The 18,420-nt window shown below is 39.1% G+C and overlaps 1 protein-coding gene across 4 annotated transcripts in view; it reads left to right on the top strand.

Moving 5' to 3' along the window:
* The window catches only part of LOC146462436 (protein FAN-like), a 35,948-nt gene extending 19,899 nt beyond the window's left edge, over positions 1 to 16,049 (top strand). For 3 of the 4 annotated variants that reach the window (XM_085085634.1, XM_085085633.1, XM_085085636.1), the window contains 21 exons: positions 720 to 771; positions 1,985 to 2,105; positions 2,495 to 2,626; positions 3,379 to 3,421; positions 4,329 to 4,428; positions 5,125 to 5,251; positions 5,945 to 6,035; positions 7,027 to 7,101; positions 8,506 to 8,564; positions 9,011 to 9,078; positions 9,944 to 10,011; positions 10,248 to 10,309; positions 10,678 to 10,739; positions 11,473 to 11,529; positions 12,458 to 12,481; positions 12,900 to 12,957; positions 13,106 to 13,159; positions 13,487 to 13,525; positions 13,666 to 13,768; positions 14,241 to 14,350; positions 14,843 to 16,049. In XM_085085634.1, coding sequence (XP_084941760.1) covers positions 720 to 771; positions 1,985 to 2,105; positions 2,495 to 2,626; positions 3,379 to 3,421; positions 4,329 to 4,428; positions 5,125 to 5,251; positions 5,945 to 6,035; positions 7,027 to 7,101; positions 8,506 to 8,564; positions 9,011 to 9,078; positions 9,944 to 10,011; positions 10,248 to 10,309; positions 10,678 to 10,739; positions 11,473 to 11,529; positions 12,458 to 12,481; positions 12,900 to 12,957; positions 13,106 to 13,159; positions 13,487 to 13,525; positions 13,666 to 13,768; positions 14,241 to 14,350; positions 14,843 to 14,937 — 1,600 coding nt within the window. In that variant the 3' untranslated portion in view covers positions 14,938 to 16,049. The remainder of the gene's footprint in view (positions 1 to 719; positions 772 to 1,984; positions 2,106 to 2,494; positions 2,627 to 3,378; positions 3,422 to 4,328; positions 4,429 to 5,124; positions 5,252 to 5,944; positions 6,036 to 7,026; positions 7,102 to 8,505; positions 8,565 to 9,010; positions 9,079 to 9,943; positions 10,012 to 10,247; positions 10,310 to 10,677; positions 10,740 to 11,472; positions 11,530 to 12,457; positions 12,482 to 12,899; positions 12,958 to 13,105; positions 13,160 to 13,486; positions 13,526 to 13,665; positions 13,769 to 14,240; positions 14,351 to 14,842) is intronic. The other variant, XM_085085635.1, reaches the window with a different exon arrangement.
* Positions 16,050 to 18,420: the final 2,371 nt, after the last annotated feature.

The raw sequence follows: 18,420 nt of genomic DNA, 5'->3' as shown, positions 1-18,420 counted from the left end.
CGTTTTATGGAGGACGTAAACACAACACGGCGAATTTCTCTTTCTCTTTCTCTTTCTAAATTTGGGTGTGGTCTCCAAGAATTCAACTCCAGAAAATTTCACCTACGTTTAAGCCCATTGTTTTTTGACGTTCTCGTTGCCGTTGCCGTTGTCGTCGTCGTTGCTAAAGCTCCCTATTGTAAAAAGGGTGATTAGACTTGTCAATGCCTTAGTTCTATCACGTTTCAGCATTTACTCGATAACCGTAAGTTTTTGAAATTAATATTAATTTATGCTATAAGAAGAGAATTTGAGGGGAACGGGGAAAAAGTTACAATTTATTGGTCATTAAAAACTTAAGTTTGATCTGTGGTTAATAGTTGATTGACAAACACTAGATACTATGCTAGTACTATAAACTCCGAGTGCTCCTAAATGTTTAGCGGACTCAGTATTAAACTGGGTGCATGTGTGTTTGTTTCTTTTTTTCCCTCTTACGTTATTTACATTCTCTTGTGTTTTGTATAATCCCCTAGCCTGCGAAAGCAGACCCGTTTTTGGACAGCTTTTGTTTAGAAAAGGAAGGCTAATAATTCCCCCCTCCATCTTAAGCTGAACGAGGCATAATACTGCTGATCCAAAGATTTCTGAATTGTCTAAAATCCGCTGAAATAATGCAATTTTTAGCGTTTTTTACTTGAATGCCCATTCCATCCAGCCACTTGTTTATTTTGTTTTAGTATCGCTGAGACGTGGGAGAATGTCTTGACTGGACATGCTGATGTTAAAGAGGTTTGTATACGGCATTTAACAATTTTCTGTTGTTGTTTCTGTGTGATCAAAGCGAGACAGAAGGAGGTACAGGGATCAAAGTAGGACGGATAAAAACTTAGAATGTCAAAACTAAGCAGTCAGCCAAATTTTGTGTGCTACAGTACTTAATAATATTAGTTTTTTTGCTGTCTTCTTGAGACTCCGTTCATAGGTAAAGACAGGCACTGTAACATTCATTAATCTACATTGTGGCCCATTTTCACGCAACAGTGTCCATTAAAGACTCAGTCATGCCACTTCACCTTAAGTTCATAAAGGGACTGGACTCTAGTTTTCACATCGTTCTAATTGCGCCGTATTAAGAAATAAGCCCCATCGCCAGAAAGATTACATGAAAATTGGTTAGTTAATTACCAAGTTTGGTTATGTTTCATTGCGTAGTAACCAGGCTGTGACCTGCCAAATGAGGTCGCCCAAAATTCCATGCAAATGTATCTAATTCTGAGATGGCGTCCCCCAAATCCATACAAAAGTCCCTGATTTTTCCGTTTTTTTAAAGCCTTCTAACGGGTTGCAAACTAACGACAAAACCTCAAACTTTGTTAACTGGCTAATTTTAATGTGATCTTTCTCGTGATGGACTCCAATTCAAGGAGGCGGCGTGGTCCAGCGGTTTAGGGCGCTGGACTTCCGCTGGACTTGAAATCCGGTGGCCCCGGGTTCAAGCCCCGTCCTTGGCCACGCTTGTATATAGCTGTCCCTCCTTCATGTTGGGAATTCTAACCTGTTATGTTTAATTTGATCATTTGTTTCTGTTATTTCTGAGGGGAATGCCTGTAAACTAGCTTTGGGTAGCCAAATGATTTCCACTATAAAAATACATTTATTTATTTTATTTAATTTCCGATTAAATGAAAATTTCAAGACTCGTCTCCATTTGAACTTCGGAATGGGCATTATGTGCGTCAAGTTCTGGTTCCAATTGCATCTTCATATTCTTATTTCGTTTAAATGTTAACAAACATCATAATAAAGGCTGGACTGTTTTAGGGTACTTGTCTTTAGGTAAAACGTATTAAAAATAGATACCCTAAACTAGCTGAAACGTTGTTTACAAAAGTTGCGATAAAATGTTTTTTACAGTTCAGTCGTGACTGTGCTAACTGTAAGCGTCAAGGATTTTTTTTCTATTATTATTGCTGTTGACCTTTTGTTGTTAATGTTTTTACAGCTCATTCCCGAGTTTTTCCAGTCGTCTGGTGAATTCTTGTTGAACAGTCAAAACCTTCCCTTGGGCTTTAAACAGGACAAGACAAAGGTTATGGATGTTGAGCTGCCTTCCTGGGCAAAAGGTATAGCTTTAAAAGTGTGATTAACATTTTACACGGTCGTCGGGGGCACTCATGCAACGGGAAACTTAAGGAAAAATACTTCAAATGTTGTTTTTTCTTCTAAGATCGCTTTCTGGCCTTTAAAAGGGATACTTGTGTTATACACAAGTTCGGAACTTCGGATTCTTTAACAGAATTTTGAACTCGCAAAAATTGTTTTTAGGAATTTAAGAGCTGTTGTCGACTTTCCAAAAATACTAGCCATGACCTGATAACACATTCTGAACGATTCTTTTTGTCCCCTCGAAGACGAATTGGACTAATTTTTTCCATGGTACCGCGACAACCAAAACTTTACACAGGCAAATTACTATGTTTTCGTATTTATTATTATTGTTACTTTTTTGTAGATTCAGGCGACTTTATCAGAAAGAACCGTGAAGGTCTTGAATCTCCTTATGTATCGGAAAGGCTACACCACTGGATAGATCTAATATTCGGATATAAACAGAGAGGACACGAAGCATGGCAAGCGGACAATGGTATTAGTAACTTATTGTCTTAACGGTTGGAAAAGATCCATTTATTTCCGAATCGTGCTGTGTGCAGTTCAACAGTTTTGGCGCGCAAGCTCTTAGATAAATCGTTTATTGAAAGGAACACCTCGCAGTCCGAAGACTGAATTACGTGTATAATGGACAAGAAACAAAATCTATAATTAACTTAATCGCAAAGGCCTTCATACGGTAAACAAAATTTGGCAAACTCGAGTTGGCATGTGTTAACTTCGCAACAGCAAATGTGAAACAACGGATAAAATTTATTACTTAGAGTACATTTTATCCACTGGATAGTGATTTATCCGCTGTTTCAACAAGCGGAGCCAGGTTGGCAAACAACACAACTAGCCAATCAGAATTCGAAGCAAATACATGTAACTGGCGCCAAGCGCGGGAAAACGCGTGCGGCGAAAACACGATTGGTTTTGGTTGGGATTCCCATTGGTTGAGAAAGTGGCGCGAGTTTTGTTAACCAATCACAGAACGTAGTAATACAAAACCAAAGCAAACGCGAAATTATTTTCGACACTCAATTGAATACCGCTCCAATGGTCAATAGATCCATACACAAAGAGGAATCATAAACATAACAGCGTTATGGGAAGTTCAGAATTGCTGTATTACGTGGCTGCGAAGTTAATTATGGATTTGTAGAGAATCTTTTGAATTCAGTTTAAGAACCAAAGTAATAATTATTTCGACCAGTGATGGTAATCCATTGTTTGTTATTTCAGTTTTTTACTACTTAACATATGAAGGAGCTGTCGACCTTGACGGGTAAGAAAGTGTATTTTTATAGAAATTAGAAAGTTTGTTTCTGACGTCGTGATGTGCGGCATGACAGCCCGAGGCACAGAAGTGTGACCTCATCTAATTAATGTCTACCCTCACGTGATATCAACCGTCCAATCAGCATTCAGCGATAGCTGCCAGGAAGCCAACACAACGACATAGGTGAATTTCAAAAGTAAGCTCGAATCTGATTGGATAGTTGATGTCAAAACTATGCGAATTAAATGAATTTCGTCACACTTCTGCGCGTTTTGCTGTAAAAACGCGGCTACATGAGTGATTTTTGCCTGCAAAGGCAACTTAATTTTTTCAAAAACTGTCGTACGCCACTGTCACCTTCTTGATTATCGGTAACGGACACGAATTCCCCGAGCAAAAAAACCAAACCGAAACTTCCAAACCCTGTAAAAAGGTTTCAAAACGCAGTAAAGTCAGTTAAATTGACAACGATTTAAATTTATAATAAGACAATTATTGGATTCGGTTCGTGTGATTGAGAGAGAATTGTAAAAGCCTGCGGAGGTAACATAAACCTTGGTCTTGATAATTCTCGCCGTCATGCAAAAGCCGAATCTAACTTTGAATAATCGTTAATTGTTGCTTTGCAAGAGAAACTGTAGTGCAGTCCTTCGTGCTTAAATGAACCACAGGTACAACGAACAAACCTATGAACCGTGACTGCCTCTTCCTGTAGACGCTGTGTGGATTCCAAGAAATGATAAACAGACGCGGCATCTTTGTTTATTGTCGCGTGAAATTTAGTTGCGTTGAAGCTAAGAGTGTGTACTGGAGAATCAATACTGTAAAAACGGCCAAACATTCCGCAAGAAAGCCTTACTTTGCATAACATTCTCGCAGTGTCAGTTTGTGTTTGTTTCCCTCTTTCAAATAGGATTGAGGATCCAAATGAGCGTGCATCCTTAGAAGCCCAGATCCTTGAGTTTGGACAGACACCTAAACAGTTGTTCACAAGCCCGCACCCACAGAAACTGGTAAATAAATGAATCAGTCGGAATTTGCCATTTTGTAGCTTTACAATGACAATCTTGCAAACTATCCGTTGTAAAAATTAACGGAGGCCATTTAAAAAGCAAGCGATCCGAGATGATTGAGGAAGATAGAATCAGAAGGTTTTTTTCCCCACGATCGTCTGCTATCGTTCGGGATTATCTGTGATCGAGTGCGATTGTGCGACGATACTGGAAACCGACCTTTTGCAACTTAGCGATCGAAACTCATACCATGACAGTTTGCATTCAGCCGATTTCGCTGTCGAAAAAGGTATACAGGGAGCATAGATAAAGACAAATCACTTTATTTAAGTGTTCAATGTGATCGAATTGGAATTTAGAAGTGATGGTTTTTGAGCAGAGGGGAAAACCGGTCGGAGTACCCGGAGAAAAACCTCTCGGAGCAAGGACGAGAGCCAACAATAAACTTAACCCGCCTTTGACGCCGAGTCCGGGAATCGAACCCGGGCTACATCGCTGGGAGATGAGTGCTCTCACCACTGCGCTAACCCTTTTGTTATCTTTCGCGATCCTTTGCGGTCAAAGGAAAACAGAGCTCATTGCGATCATTTGTGATCGATTATATAAGCAAATTCTACGATCGTGCGATTGTCTACGATCTTTTCCGATCATATGGAAACCAGTCTAAATCGACCTACCTTGCTTGTTAAATTACAGGTGACTGGGGTGAGTCCTAACACTAGCACGACCCCTTCCCCCATCAGTAGCAGTGTGCTAAATGGGGAGACTCACAATGAACCTGTGACCAAGAGTCAAGGCAATGTACCAGTCATCAAGGTTAATGGTAAGTAAAGAGTTACGTTAGGACAGATATTGAAAATCGCACTTCAAGTCCAAGTGGTCCCTACAGCATGAAGAAAGTAGGGGTATTACTACCCCTCCCCCCTCGGATGAGATTTTAGTCCTTCGCAGGTTTAACATCACCCCCCCCCCCCACCCCCCTCTCCCCAACAGTTTGTTGTCAGTACCTATTTATTCACGTAATAAAAGGGAGGCAATGTAGAGGAAAGTTCTAGAGTAACGTTTCTAGTGTAAGTCGACAACATGACATTGCAGGGCCTCTTACCTTCCGACTTAAAGTCCAATCAAAAGTCTAGCTGCTACACCATTGTGCTGCAAGTAAAGAAAGGGAGATGGTAATGCATTGTTTTGACCATTTTACAAGCATGATTAGAAACCAATTAAATAAGATTGTCCGAAGGTCTTACGAGTGTTTCCGATCATTTCCCGAATGTTTCTTGGGGTTGCCGTAGATTGCCAAGGAAGACGTGAATATCAATAGAATATTCCCATTCTATCGCTATAATTTTACTTCCTTCATCTTTCGACAACAATAATTGGGAGAGGAGGGGGGGGGGGGGGGAAATACGTCAGCCTGAAGTGATGTCACCAATATCTTCTTTTACACGTAAACTTTATAGTGCTTTTAAATGCCATTTTTCTCGATGATTTTAATCAAAAGTCCCTTTTTTATCAGTTGACTTTGATGAAGGACTTAACCTCAATCATTCACAGTGGACAAACATGGACAAGCTACAACAGGCAACGTGTCATAAACTCCACAAAGAGTAAGATGGAATTGTACTGCTAATTAATTTAAAAGTTGTCTGTAGGTATCTATGTTGTGCGAATTAGGTTCTAAACGTTAACTAAGAACACTATGACTAAGGGAAATCGTGGGTAGTAGACAGTATGGGGTGATCTATGTACCTTGATGGGGATAACCAAAATCATATTCTGTTTTGTGTATGTCTCAAACGTTTGTCGGTTATTTCAACACTTCTTTCTGGTCTTCATGATGATTTTTAACTCCAATTCTATGTTACAAATTCAGGTTTATTTTGAATCTTTGCATCATGGATTCACTACTAGTTCTTGGTTTCCTTCTATTCTATGATCATTTCCTTTGATTGTGTTACTGCATGCAAAGCTGCCTTGTTAATGAAGTTTCTCTTTGTTTTACTCTGCCCCTTTTTTGTCATAATTTTCCAGTAGTGACTTCCGAGAATCCTTTACTCCATTGCCTTTTTTCTCGATCCATTTTACTCGTAACATTTCCTTGTTTTTAAACGATCATCATTCTTAGCACTATTGCATGTTTCATGAAACAGTTAATTGGAAACCATGAGCAATCCACGCTGTAAATGACCTTTCTAAAAAATACACAAGATGAAAAATTGTCAAGTAATTTTGTGCGGGGTAGTGACGCGTAACTTAAACCCTGTTAAAGAAGAAAAGAAAATATAATGTGAACTAACATAAACTATTTAAATTTTCTATAGTATTCTGTTTTTTTGTTCGATATAACCAGTCGGAGGAACAAGTGCCGTTTTAGTCAAATCTTCTAAAATTTTCAAAATGAACTATTTTTTAATTGTTTTCAAATGTTAGTAGTCACGATTGCTGTGCGAGATTGTCATCTCAGCATGACATCATGTTGCTTTGCAACGCGATTTAAAGGAATAAATAACACGTTGTGCTCTGAAAAGGTGCTTGCTCCCCGACTCCAAGATTGTGATTTGAGACTGCATGTTTGTTAACCTGATATGTCCTGTGTAGGGAAGCTTCTTCTTCTTCTTCTTCTTGTTCTGTGAATGTCAATATAACCAACAGTCCGCTCACGCAACACAGAAGGTTTGTGTTCTAACATACGTAAATGCATGAACCGAGTATAGTTGAGGGAGACTTAATATCTTAAATCATAACTGAATGAAATTGTCTTTTTTGAAGGTGTCATAAAGCCAGATGTTTCTAGAAAAATTCATTTTAAGTCTAAAACCAGTGTTTTAACTATAAAAGTTAACGTTAAAAGAGAACGACGTTTCGACCGTCCGACGGTCATTTTCAAGTTCAAAATGAGAAGTAAAATATGTGCTTATATACAATTGTGAAAAAACTAATGAGATGCTGACTTAAAAAGCTCTAAGATATTCACATCTAAACAATATCAAAAATAATAGCGTGAATGATAAATACAAAGGAACGCTAAAAACGATAAAAGGTATTTAAAAGGTATTTAAAAGTGAAATAATTAAACAAATAACTTCGCGCGGATCGAGTCGCATTGTTTGTTCAGTTTCGGCTTTAGGTCTGAACAAACAATGCGACTCGATCCGCGCGAAGTTATTTGTTTAATTATTTCACTTTTAAATACCTTTTAAATACCTTTTATCGTTTTTAGCGTTCCTTTGTATTTATCATTCACGCTATTATTTTTGATATTGTTTAGATGTGAATATCTTAGAGCTTTTTAAGTCAGCATCTCATTAGTTTTTTCACAATTGTATATAAGCACATATTTTACTTCTCATTTTGAACTTGAAAATGACCGTCGGACGGTCGAAACGTCGTTCTCTTTTAACGTTAACTTTTATAGTTAAATCAATTTCGAAAAACTTGTTGATTCGTAAAACCAGTGTTACTTATTAAAATAAACTCATTGTAAGAACGGTACTCATTACTAAAGATCGCAACAACCGCACGTACAAAGAAATAAAGAAAGAAAGAGAAGAAAACTCAAGTGAGTCGCTGTAACAACTTTTTATTCTTGCTCCGCCGCTGATATTCAACAATCATTTTGCTGCCAACAACAAGTTAGACTGAAGTAAAAATGGAAATGAAATACAAACGTTGATTTATCATTAAAATACTCTTGAGACTGATTTATCAAGTGTTGTTCAAATTTAATGCGAGAAAACGGCTTTCTTGAGCAGTCCTTAAAAAAAAATTAAACGTCTTATATGCAAAACTTAAAAACTTGAAAACGATAACAACCTACCCGCGCTTTTATTCTTGTAATGCCCTTTGCCAGGCTGTCTGTTCTGTGCATAGCATGATACTTTGAACATCTTATTTCCTTTGTATGCTATCATTGTGCTCGGCTGTAATTCCTCCTTTCCTCTGTTGGAGATGCTTTTTTTCTTTGCCATCACATGAAATAAAGGTAATCTGCTCAAGTTAGCGTCATTTACTTATCCTTATGTTTGGTTCTGTCATGCAGTGTTACTCATGGCGCGATGCTTTTGTGATATTTTACAGCACTGTAACCTCTGTGAGACTGTCGAAGGATTGCAAGAATGTCTTTTCTGTTTCTCAAGGTACGAAACATTTCCAACACGTATTCTATAATTTTACTCCTTTATAACAAGGTCAAAATTTAATTTTGGAGACAAACTCTGTGTAAGCAAAAACTTTACAACTAAAATAAAACAATCAGAACTCAGAACAGAACTTTGAAACATGTAGCCGGTGTTTATGTTAAGCGCGGGAAATCGTGTCACCGACTAAGCTTTGGCAAGCGCGGGAAAATCTGTCAACTGCTGCAAGAAAACCGGTAACACATTTAAGCGCGGGAAAAGAAATCTGAACGATAGATAGCACGGTAAAAGTTGCACGTGCCAAAACAAACGTGATCTTGCTTTGCACGTGATTAGTCAAAAAGGGAATCTTTAATTGGTTTGAGCTCGTGACATGGGACCATGTTGGAGTTGTATTAGAAGTGTGTTTATATTCACTCACCAGTGCTGTTTCTGTTGTTGACTAGATACACAGCTTAAGATGTACTCGATAGAGACCAGACAGCAACTGAGGGGGATAAACCTGTCATCCATGGTATGTTGCTTTTTTTGTAGAACTTTTCTGACGTTCAATATCCCTTCTTTTCCTCGCCTAATAAACAAAGATTAGGAAACCTAATAATCAAAGTACACAGAGGTGATGAACTGTCGGTTTGGCGAAAGTGATACGGCCTATGAAAACATATCTCAAAAATGTTTGTTGTTTTGTATTGAGTTAGATTAGTCAGTCAGTCAGTCAGTCAGTCAGTCAGTCAGTCAGTCAGTCAGTCAGTCAGTCAGTCTGTCAGTCAGTCAGTCTGTCTGTCTGTCTGTCTGTCTGTCTGTCAGTCAGTCAGTCAGTCAGTCTGTCAGTCAGTCAGTCAGTCAGTCAGTCAGATCCTTTATTTAAACACGATGAGAATAAAAGCATTACATGCTTGAGAGGTCGTGTTTAACTAACTATTACCTAATTAACCTACAAAAAGAGATGCATAAAATACATCGAATGGATAATCAGACTTAAAGATCACGGTCTGTTCTGTTTGTTGTGTACTTAGCATCTCATTAAATGCTGGATAATTCCTTGTCGTCCTCAGTAAAGTTTAGAGTTTAAAAATAATGCGGTATAGTTAGTTCTTTAGCAAAGGAATGGCAGATGATATCCAAACACCACAAATGCAGTCCTTCAGACAAAAAAAAAAAAAAGCTGCCTCCTTGCTAGGATTTTTAGTGCTAATCAGATCAACGAAGTATCTTTGTGGCTCCCCTCGATGGTGACACACCGTTTTGGTGTAACATCAACCTTCTTCCCACCGTCTCTCGCTTTTGGGGACGGGGAGGATCTGGAGACCTTGACAGCGAGATTGGTAATCTAACTTCTATAATTTCATTGTTCATGAACATTCGTTTTCTTTTTACAGGCTCTTTCATCTTGCGCCATTATGCCGGATTCAAAAACTATAATCGTAGGATCCTGGGATAACAAAATGTGAGTGTTTGTTGTTTTAACTGTAGGGTTTAAGTTTCTACTGCATCTCACATCGTTAAATGGCTTTATTGTGGTATTCTTTACTTACATAAAGATAGTTTGCTTAGCTAGCGGTGTTATTTGTGCTGAGGGATTGTCTATGAACCGAACCTGCGAAAATGAGTTTTGTCATTGATCCGAAACAGCAACTCGGCTAATTTTAAGACAAAGCTTTTGTTTCTTTTATATGAATGTAGATACATTTACTCTGTTGAGTATGGAAGAGTTGTAGATACCAAGTCAGGACATGATGATGCAAGTAAGTATTTAGAATTCCAGTGATTATTCTATCGGTTAATGACCGGTTTCAGTACTGAAACCAGAGTAGTGAAAGAACAACATTTGTCAAGCACATGAAGAACATTGAATGGAACCAAACAAAATGCAGTCGAAGCGAAGCGCGGGAAACCCGCGTTAGGATCATGACGCATGACGAGTAGCTTTGGTTTTGCATCTATTGGCTGTAACAAGTTGCACGATTCGGCGCCTGATGAACCACTTCAAATAATTATATCTGAAGAAAAAGCGTTGAAATTAAAGTAGCAAAGAGGAAAAAAAACTGAAAACTAATTTCTGGCATTTTGAGACAAGTTTTAGCCCATCCTGAGTTTTGTATTTGAATTTTAGTTTCATGTTTGTCATGGAATGACGGCATCTTAGTGACTGCTTCATGGGATTCCACCGTGAAGGTAAGACGGTCCACCTTACTTTGGTTGTATTATTGGGGATTTTTACGTTCTAGGACTAAAACTGTACAGAAATTAAAACTACAATGCAGGTCAAAAGTAGTTGGGACACCTGTCCAATAATCATGTATTCCAAGTAAAGTTGGCTTTTTGGGGTCACAATTGGAGCGTACCACCCCCCTCCCCCCCAAACAATGTTGGAAGATGCAGATAAACAGTATTTTTGTTGAAATCTGTGTTGTAGTGTCAAATCTCAACATTGCTTGGGGGGGAGGGGGTGGGGGGAGATTATTTCAGTAGTATCTCGCTAAGTGTCCCAACACTTTTGACCTGCATTGTAGTTATCTCTTCTCGAACACAAAGTGTTCCTCAAGAACACCAAAACAAGATGAAACGAATATCAAGCAATTTCTCAAAGGGATAACAAACCATAATGAGTTTTTAGCGATCGATTCTTTCTGAACACTAAGATGGAAACAAATTGGCGCATGCGCAATTTTTGTTTCAGGTCTCAATCCATTTCTGACCATTCGTTACCAAAGATACTTGTTTATAGTTTCAAAAACTCTGTAAAGTAATTTGAAACAAAACCGGACCATTCTTTTTGGGTTTCCTTTGATTCCAATCTGTCTCAGTTTAGCTATGTAAAATATACAAATACTAAAAAAAAGTGACAACATACGGCCCTTTTAGACAATTTTGACTGACCAAGTTTTATTTCATTTCTCGCCCGAAGGTTTGGAAGTTCTTTCCTGAGCCAGATGGCAAGAAACCCTCTCCGCCGGAAATTCTGGTAAGACTTACTTCTTGATTTCTCGATCACGAAATTAGTGTTGAAACCATTTCCATTCTTTAATTCATCTTCAAGCAAACAAAAAAATTGTCAAACTTTTGACAAGACTGCGAGCAGTCTCGAAAATCTGCACGCGGAGAAGCACGCGGCTCGCGGCCTCGCCGATCGCCTCTCCCAGCCCCCCGTCCTCCTCCCGAATATCGCGCTCGCTCACTTTTTTGCGTTCTTCCCCACATATTTTGGAGCAAAAGAGAGACTGCTCACAGTCTAACTTCTTCACCTATCCAGAATCGAATTCCAACTCGGCTGTGCGAAAAGCCGGTATAATTTTGCCCCAACTTGTCCTCGTTTAAGGAAAATTAGTCCGCTCAGTCGTTCGCTTACGGAAGAGGCATTCCATACGGTTGCCCAACTCACGAGAGAGACCTCCCCCGCACAGGCTTTGGTGCTAAAAAGAGCTCCGCCAAATAAACTGAACGGAAAACGAAAGAAAGATGGGAAATGGGGCCAAGTGAAGTAATGAAGCCAAGTGATCTTATCATCTTAGTTCAAACCAACTAGTTAACGTTCAAAAGGTTGTTGTACAGTTACGAACATGAGGCACCTTCAGATTTGACTACGAGTACGAGATTGAGTACGAGTACGGCTTTTCAAATCTAGTTTGCGCGACTTAGATAACCACTTGTCACACCAATCTTGTTTCTATAGTCTCTTTATCCGCTGGTAAACAACAAGAAGGAGCGAGAGTTTTGTGGATGCAACTGATCTGAAATTTGAAAGTCGTGCTCGTGCTCAATCTCGTTCTCGTACTCTGATCGGAAGGTTCCTACTATGTTGGTTATGACGGTTTGGTGTTATTGAACTAGGGTAGACTTCTTTTTTAGCTTGTTGAAGAGTCATTTGTTTTTTTGTTGTATTTTGTTTTCAGGCCGAGCTCGAACATGACACTGAGGTAAGACTGAGTAAACAAAGCCACGAGTTCTGATTAATGTTCTGCTTGTTTTCTCCTTGCCCCGATACATGTTTGCAATATTTCCGAATGTTTCTACACTGAATTATTCTCTTTGCTGATCAGAATTCTATTTATATCTGTCAATTGCTCTCTCAATTCTTCCCATCTCGCTTCATGTGGCAGCACTGAGCAATTTTTATTTCCACCTCGATCATCTTCCTGAATGTTCTCCTAATGGGCCTCTTCCAAGTTCTTTCTCCATTTTCTGGCCACCTCCGCATCCGTCGTTTGATCATCATGGTGGCTCTTTGCTGATCGTTTGAGGCCAGTAGATCCTGCAGACGAGTGCAGATCGTTCGTGACATGAAGTAAAGAAGACCGATAATCTGATAGGTTTCTGTGACTTTTCGTTTTGCAGGTGAACTCTGTGGATCTTGATCCTACGAACACGCTTGTGGTGACAGGAACGATGGATGGTAAGCGCCTTTCCTACTGGTTATTAACGCCATTCTGTATTCTTCTTGCACTATAAAAGCTTTCTTTTGATATCAGTAAATGTACTGTACAGCTGTGGTCTACCATTCTCGTAGAGGTACTAAAACTTTTGTTTTTCTGTGTGTTCAGGAACTGTGATGCTTTGGAACATTGATCAGCAAGCAGCCATCAGTCACCATCCGAGTAAGCTATCATTTGTTAAAATGCATCATTGAAGCATACGAGTTGCCGTTCAATGGTCACGTGATAGAATTTTTAATAACTTTTTACGTCGTTGATTTGGATTTTACACTTGTGGCCAGTCGAAAGCCAGTGACTGCATAGTGATAAATTACATGCCACTAGTGAAACCGTACATGGCAAACTTGCCAATCTGTGGAACGAATTTTAAGCACAGTTACTCGCTGATTTCCAAGCAAAATACTTCATTTCAGGTCTTTCAGTGCAACTCATTGTTGAAATTACTCCGTGAAGGATTAAGTTGATGACATTTTTTCGTTTTTTCTTCAGTTCACAAGGAGACTGTTCATACAGTTCTATTCAGTCCCGGTAAGTCAGATTTTTAACTACGTTTTATTGATAAGAAACGTAGGTACGCCTTACAATGCATTTATCCACGCTGAGTTGCGCCAAAGGTATCTGATTAAGAACAGCAAGGTTGTCAGTCTAACCCGTGCCTTTGATTTCAGATGGTCAGCGGATTCTTTCCTGTGGTGCTGACCACTTCATGAGAGTGTTGGACGTACATACGGGAACTGAAGTGTATTCCAAAGACGTCGGTGAAGAGATCAGGTGCGTGTTAATTATTTTGTACATGGCTTAATGTATTCAGCGTAACTTTCTACCATTAGAGTGTCATGACAGTTTACACTGGTGTGTATACTAACTTATGATGTTTACACTTTGTTATAACTGATGTGTAACCGAATACTGTATTCATCGTCCGTAAAAAACAGATACATATGTATCTTGCGATATACGTAATTTCGTGTGTCGGGGAGAAAAGTGGCAAACTGATAAAGATTGCCTCCAGCTTTTCTGCAATAAAACTGTGTTTTGTTATCAGTGTGTTGAATAGTAAAACAATTATCCTGCTCAATCTTACGGAATATCCCCTCATTTTAGCCAACTCTGCCTACGGCCTTGTCGGCTAAGTATCAGGCGATATTCCGCGCTATTTCGTAGGATAATTGTTTAAAAGAACCTATCAACTAGCCCTGTGGAATTGAGTATGAAATTGTCTTGCATTGTTTGGGCTTTACAGATGTGCAGTGTGGGACGGTCAGATGGTACTGGCTGGGGGAGAGTCCGGCTATCTTCAGATCTGGGACCTGATCAATGTTCAGGAGGTTTGCAGAATAACGGCCCACGAAGGTACATCATTACGCTTAACACGTTACTCTTCAATTCCTAAGGCAGAAATCGGGTAGTTAGTCGGGCCATTTCCACAAAACCTATTTGTCTCTCGCCCTTAAAACAGTTCATAAAAATACTCGCATTCGAGAGGAGTTACATTCCCCAACCAAAGATTGAGACAAAAACGGCTCACCGGAAGCTCGTATGTTTGTTCATTCCTAGTCACCGTCTAAGTTAAGCACAGGAGTCCAGGTGGCTCATAACAGCGGTTCGTATCTGGTCCAAAGAGACAAGGAGTTCCCACTTTCCCTGGCTGGGATGCTAGTCCCGGCCCTCAAAATTATCTCTACCCACTTCTTCTACTCAATTGGGTGGAGATAGGAACTGGGTTAAAGTGTATTGACACCACCCACACCACCCCTCCAACCCCCCAAGCGCTCGGCATCATGACCACTGCCGGCAGCTCTGTCAGTTCTAACATGGCAATTTTCTGTATTCAAACCTCTCCAGGTGCCATTCGATGTATTGATGTGTCAAGTGATGGCTGCACTGTAGTGACAGGAGGCGAAGATGGGCAGGTCATCATGTGGAAACTCCATGTTTAACAGAAAAGACCGTTTCCAGCTTAAGGAAGGGCGTGGTGTCAAGAGAAATATACAGTAGCTGCATGGCCAGTCGCTCGCTTACCGTGATTCCCAAAAAGCCGTTCCTAAGCTATTTTTGCAAATTGAAGTCACAGCAAACGAGACGGCTTTCAAAAAGAGCCAAGTGAACAATCGGTTTCTGCTCAGTGTCAGCCATCTTGTGACTGTTATCCTGTTAGGATGAAGCCCAGAGAAAACGCAGAAAGTAGAACAGCTTTTCAGTTTAGGGTTATGAAACCCAAACCAAATTAACCTGTGTAAATTCTCGACAAACGCAAACAACAGAATGAGCCAATCAGAACACGAAGCAAAGTCAAGCGCGGGAAAACGCGTGCGACCAAGTCACGATTAATTCGAGTTTGCCTTCTGATTGGTTGGGAAAGTGGCGCGAAAATTTTGAACCAATCGTAAAGCGTAGTGAAACGAAAGCAAACCAAAGCTAACCTCTTTAAAGAACGTGGCTTCCAAGCGACAAAAAAAGGACAAATTGGGAGAATCTCGATAATTGACCCGTTATTCTACATTCACCACACAAGTGTAGAGTCGAACGTCTTGATAACTTTTTGCATAGTTTCACTTTTCCTTATTTGAGTCTCAAAATGCAAGCGTTACTAGTTTTCGGTTTGTTTCCCCCAAGTGCAATGTGTTCGCTTGTAAACACGTACCTGTAAATGAGATTTATTATAAGTTACCACTGAGAGAATTTAGAGCAATGTTGCATTTGAAAATAAATCCAACTGAATTATTGGCCGCAAACGGTAAATTCAAGGTACATTAACCATTAACATTAATTTGGCATACGCGTTCGAAAAGTAAGTTAAAATGTGTTAGCTCTAATATTACAGCCGTAACTCTTAAAGAAGTATACCAGATGTGTATTTCAAATTATCCTCTTGAAATATTTTATGTATTAAAGGTACCTCTAATTGCTATGGTTATTGCTAAACCAGATTACGTACCGTTCACGAGTTTAATTTACGCAATTTATGCACAAGGTGTTTTGTATTATTTATTTGGGACAGATACATAAATTCGTAGATTCGTATAGTTGTATTATTAATCTTCACAAGAACGTTTTCGCGCCACTTTCCCAACCCTTTCGCGGCTGACCTAAAAGAGATCTTGCCCGCAGGCTAATATTTCTGATTGATAATCCCCGCCTTTGACGTTGTATGTCCCCCGGAATTTCGTGTTTGTTTACTTGCTATTTTTTGTTATTTTTCCGCGTATTTTTTTTTTCAAAGTAGCCTCTTGTCCATTGTGGCTCAGTGTTTTTTCATTGGCTGTTAAGTTGAGAAAAAACGTTTATGAGATTTCGAAAGCCATTATTTTTTTAATTCAGTGTCAAAGCGCTGAGGGAAAATAAGGTTAGCATGGAGCCTTCGATGTGATTACCGACGAAACCTTGTGTACATATGGCGTAAGACAAAATTCTTTTTACGCCAGAAGGTGATTCCTTGTATAGTATTTGTACATTAAGATGAACTTTTAATAAATAACTAATTAAGTGGAACGTGTGTGTGTCAGTTCGATCTATCACTGCTTGCTTTCTTAGTATGAGTTTTCTAGGCGTCAAATAAAAACGATGGATGCCTTTCTGACAGGCGACAGGCTTACTTTAAGGTCACAGACCACAACTACAGTTCACCGTGATAATTGTACAGGATATAAACAATCTTAACAGGGTCCCCCAGCCTTAAAACTCCATACTAAAATGCTAATTCAGGCTTAGGGCACGCTAACCCTCTTGGTTATGTAATGTCTAAAACACGAGCAGCAGTTTTTTATCGGGATTTAAAACCACGAGGCGCAGCCGAGTGGTTTTAGACCCGATAAAACATGTGCTGCGAGTTTTTTGAACGACTGCAAAAACATTCTTGGAAAAGCGTGTGTCAAGAGAGTTCATAACAATGATGCTTTTGTAATTGTAAACGTTGGAAATTATCATGCGAGAAAAAAACACGGCATACTAATAAGGAGGAGGTTTTACCGGGTTTTAAAACCACTGCACGTGATGTTTTATCGACCATTTGATGGGTCAATGGGCTTATGAATTATTAATGAGTTTTTGAAATACCAGTACAACAGTGACCTGTACTTGTGACCTAGTGTAGAATGTAACCTGTAAAAAAGACCTGTCCTTCTGTCCAACCACCATCTTGAAAGACGTGAACCCTAAAGACAGCATCTTCCAAACACCAAATTTTCTCTCGGGATTAAATTAAAGTTTAATACCCTGAAAGTTCTAGTTCTCCTTGCAAAACGCTTTTTCTTGGACTTCCCTGACAGAAAAGTGCTCAAAGAAAACATTTTTGGCAAGGGCATACGCAGTCAGTTTCAAAATCAGGCCGTTTAACAATGTTATAAGCACCAAAACCTGCTATAATTTATTTAGTGTGGGTTACGTTCACGGCAAGCGCTTTAATCATTTATTTATTTTAAAAATTGTTATTATAAAAATTAAGTATTTATTACTAGAATGGCGTTTATGGCAAACGTAAGTTTCGCATTGTTTTCTTGAAAAAATTCAGTACACAGTTGAGGATAGTGTGAAATAATTCTGACCTTTAATGCTTACGAAAAACTACTCAATTTTACTAAGAAACTGAAAACAGCGAGTGCCAAATATAGGATAAATATGGTCACGTGGTCATTTCTGCCGTTTGGCGTAAACGTCAATTCTAAATAGAGAAGTTAAGCAACACGTTTACGGCAAATGGTAGAAATGACCATATGACCGTGTTTAACCTATATTTGCCACTCGCTGTTTTCAGTTTCTCAGAAAAATTGCGTAGATTTGCGTTAGCATTAAAGGCCAGAATTATCTTGTACTATTTTCATCTTTGTGCGCATTTTGTCGAGAAAACATAAACGCAAATCTCATCGTTTGCCGTTTGCCGTTTGTCGTAAACGTGGTGCTTAATCGAGCCGTAAATGGAAATTTATCAATACCCAAGCTATCTACCAAGACTGGACAAAGATCGTTCTTGTACAGAGGGGTAGATGCCCGGAACTCTTTACCTGTTGACGCTAGGGCATATAGTTTAGACCAGTTAAAAAAAATTTAAGTCAGGGATAATTTTTAGGTATTTTCCTTTTTTTTTTTATTTAATTTTTACCTGTTCGATTACCTCGTAACTTGATTTGTCACTCTTAAATTTCTTATTTAATTATGTTTTTTTATATTTATCGAGGGCCACCATGATTAACCATTGTGTTAGCTTTTCTGGTGTTACCCTCATTAATATAATTATATTATTATTGATCTCTCTAATCTCTCTATTGCCGTTGCCTTTTCCCCTGAAAAGAATTAACAAATGAAAGATTGGTTCTGGTTCTGATTCTGGCACACTTCAGTGAATATAGAGCTCAAACCATCCCACTCTGAATATTTCCTTCAACGCTGCCTGACGGATAACTCCCAAACTTTGTTGAGTACAGATC

This window comes from Pavona decussata, unplaced genomic scaffold, assembly GCF_977016875.1.
Source record: "Pavona decussata unplaced genomic scaffold, jaPavDecu1.1 SCAFFOLD_188, whole genome shotgun sequence".
Taxonomy (NCBI): Eukaryota; Metazoa; Cnidaria; class Anthozoa; order Scleractinia; family Agariciidae; genus Pavona; species Pavona decussata.
The sequence above is the reverse complement of the archived record's forward strand: the minus strand, read 5'-3'. Positions and strand labels throughout refer to the sequence as shown.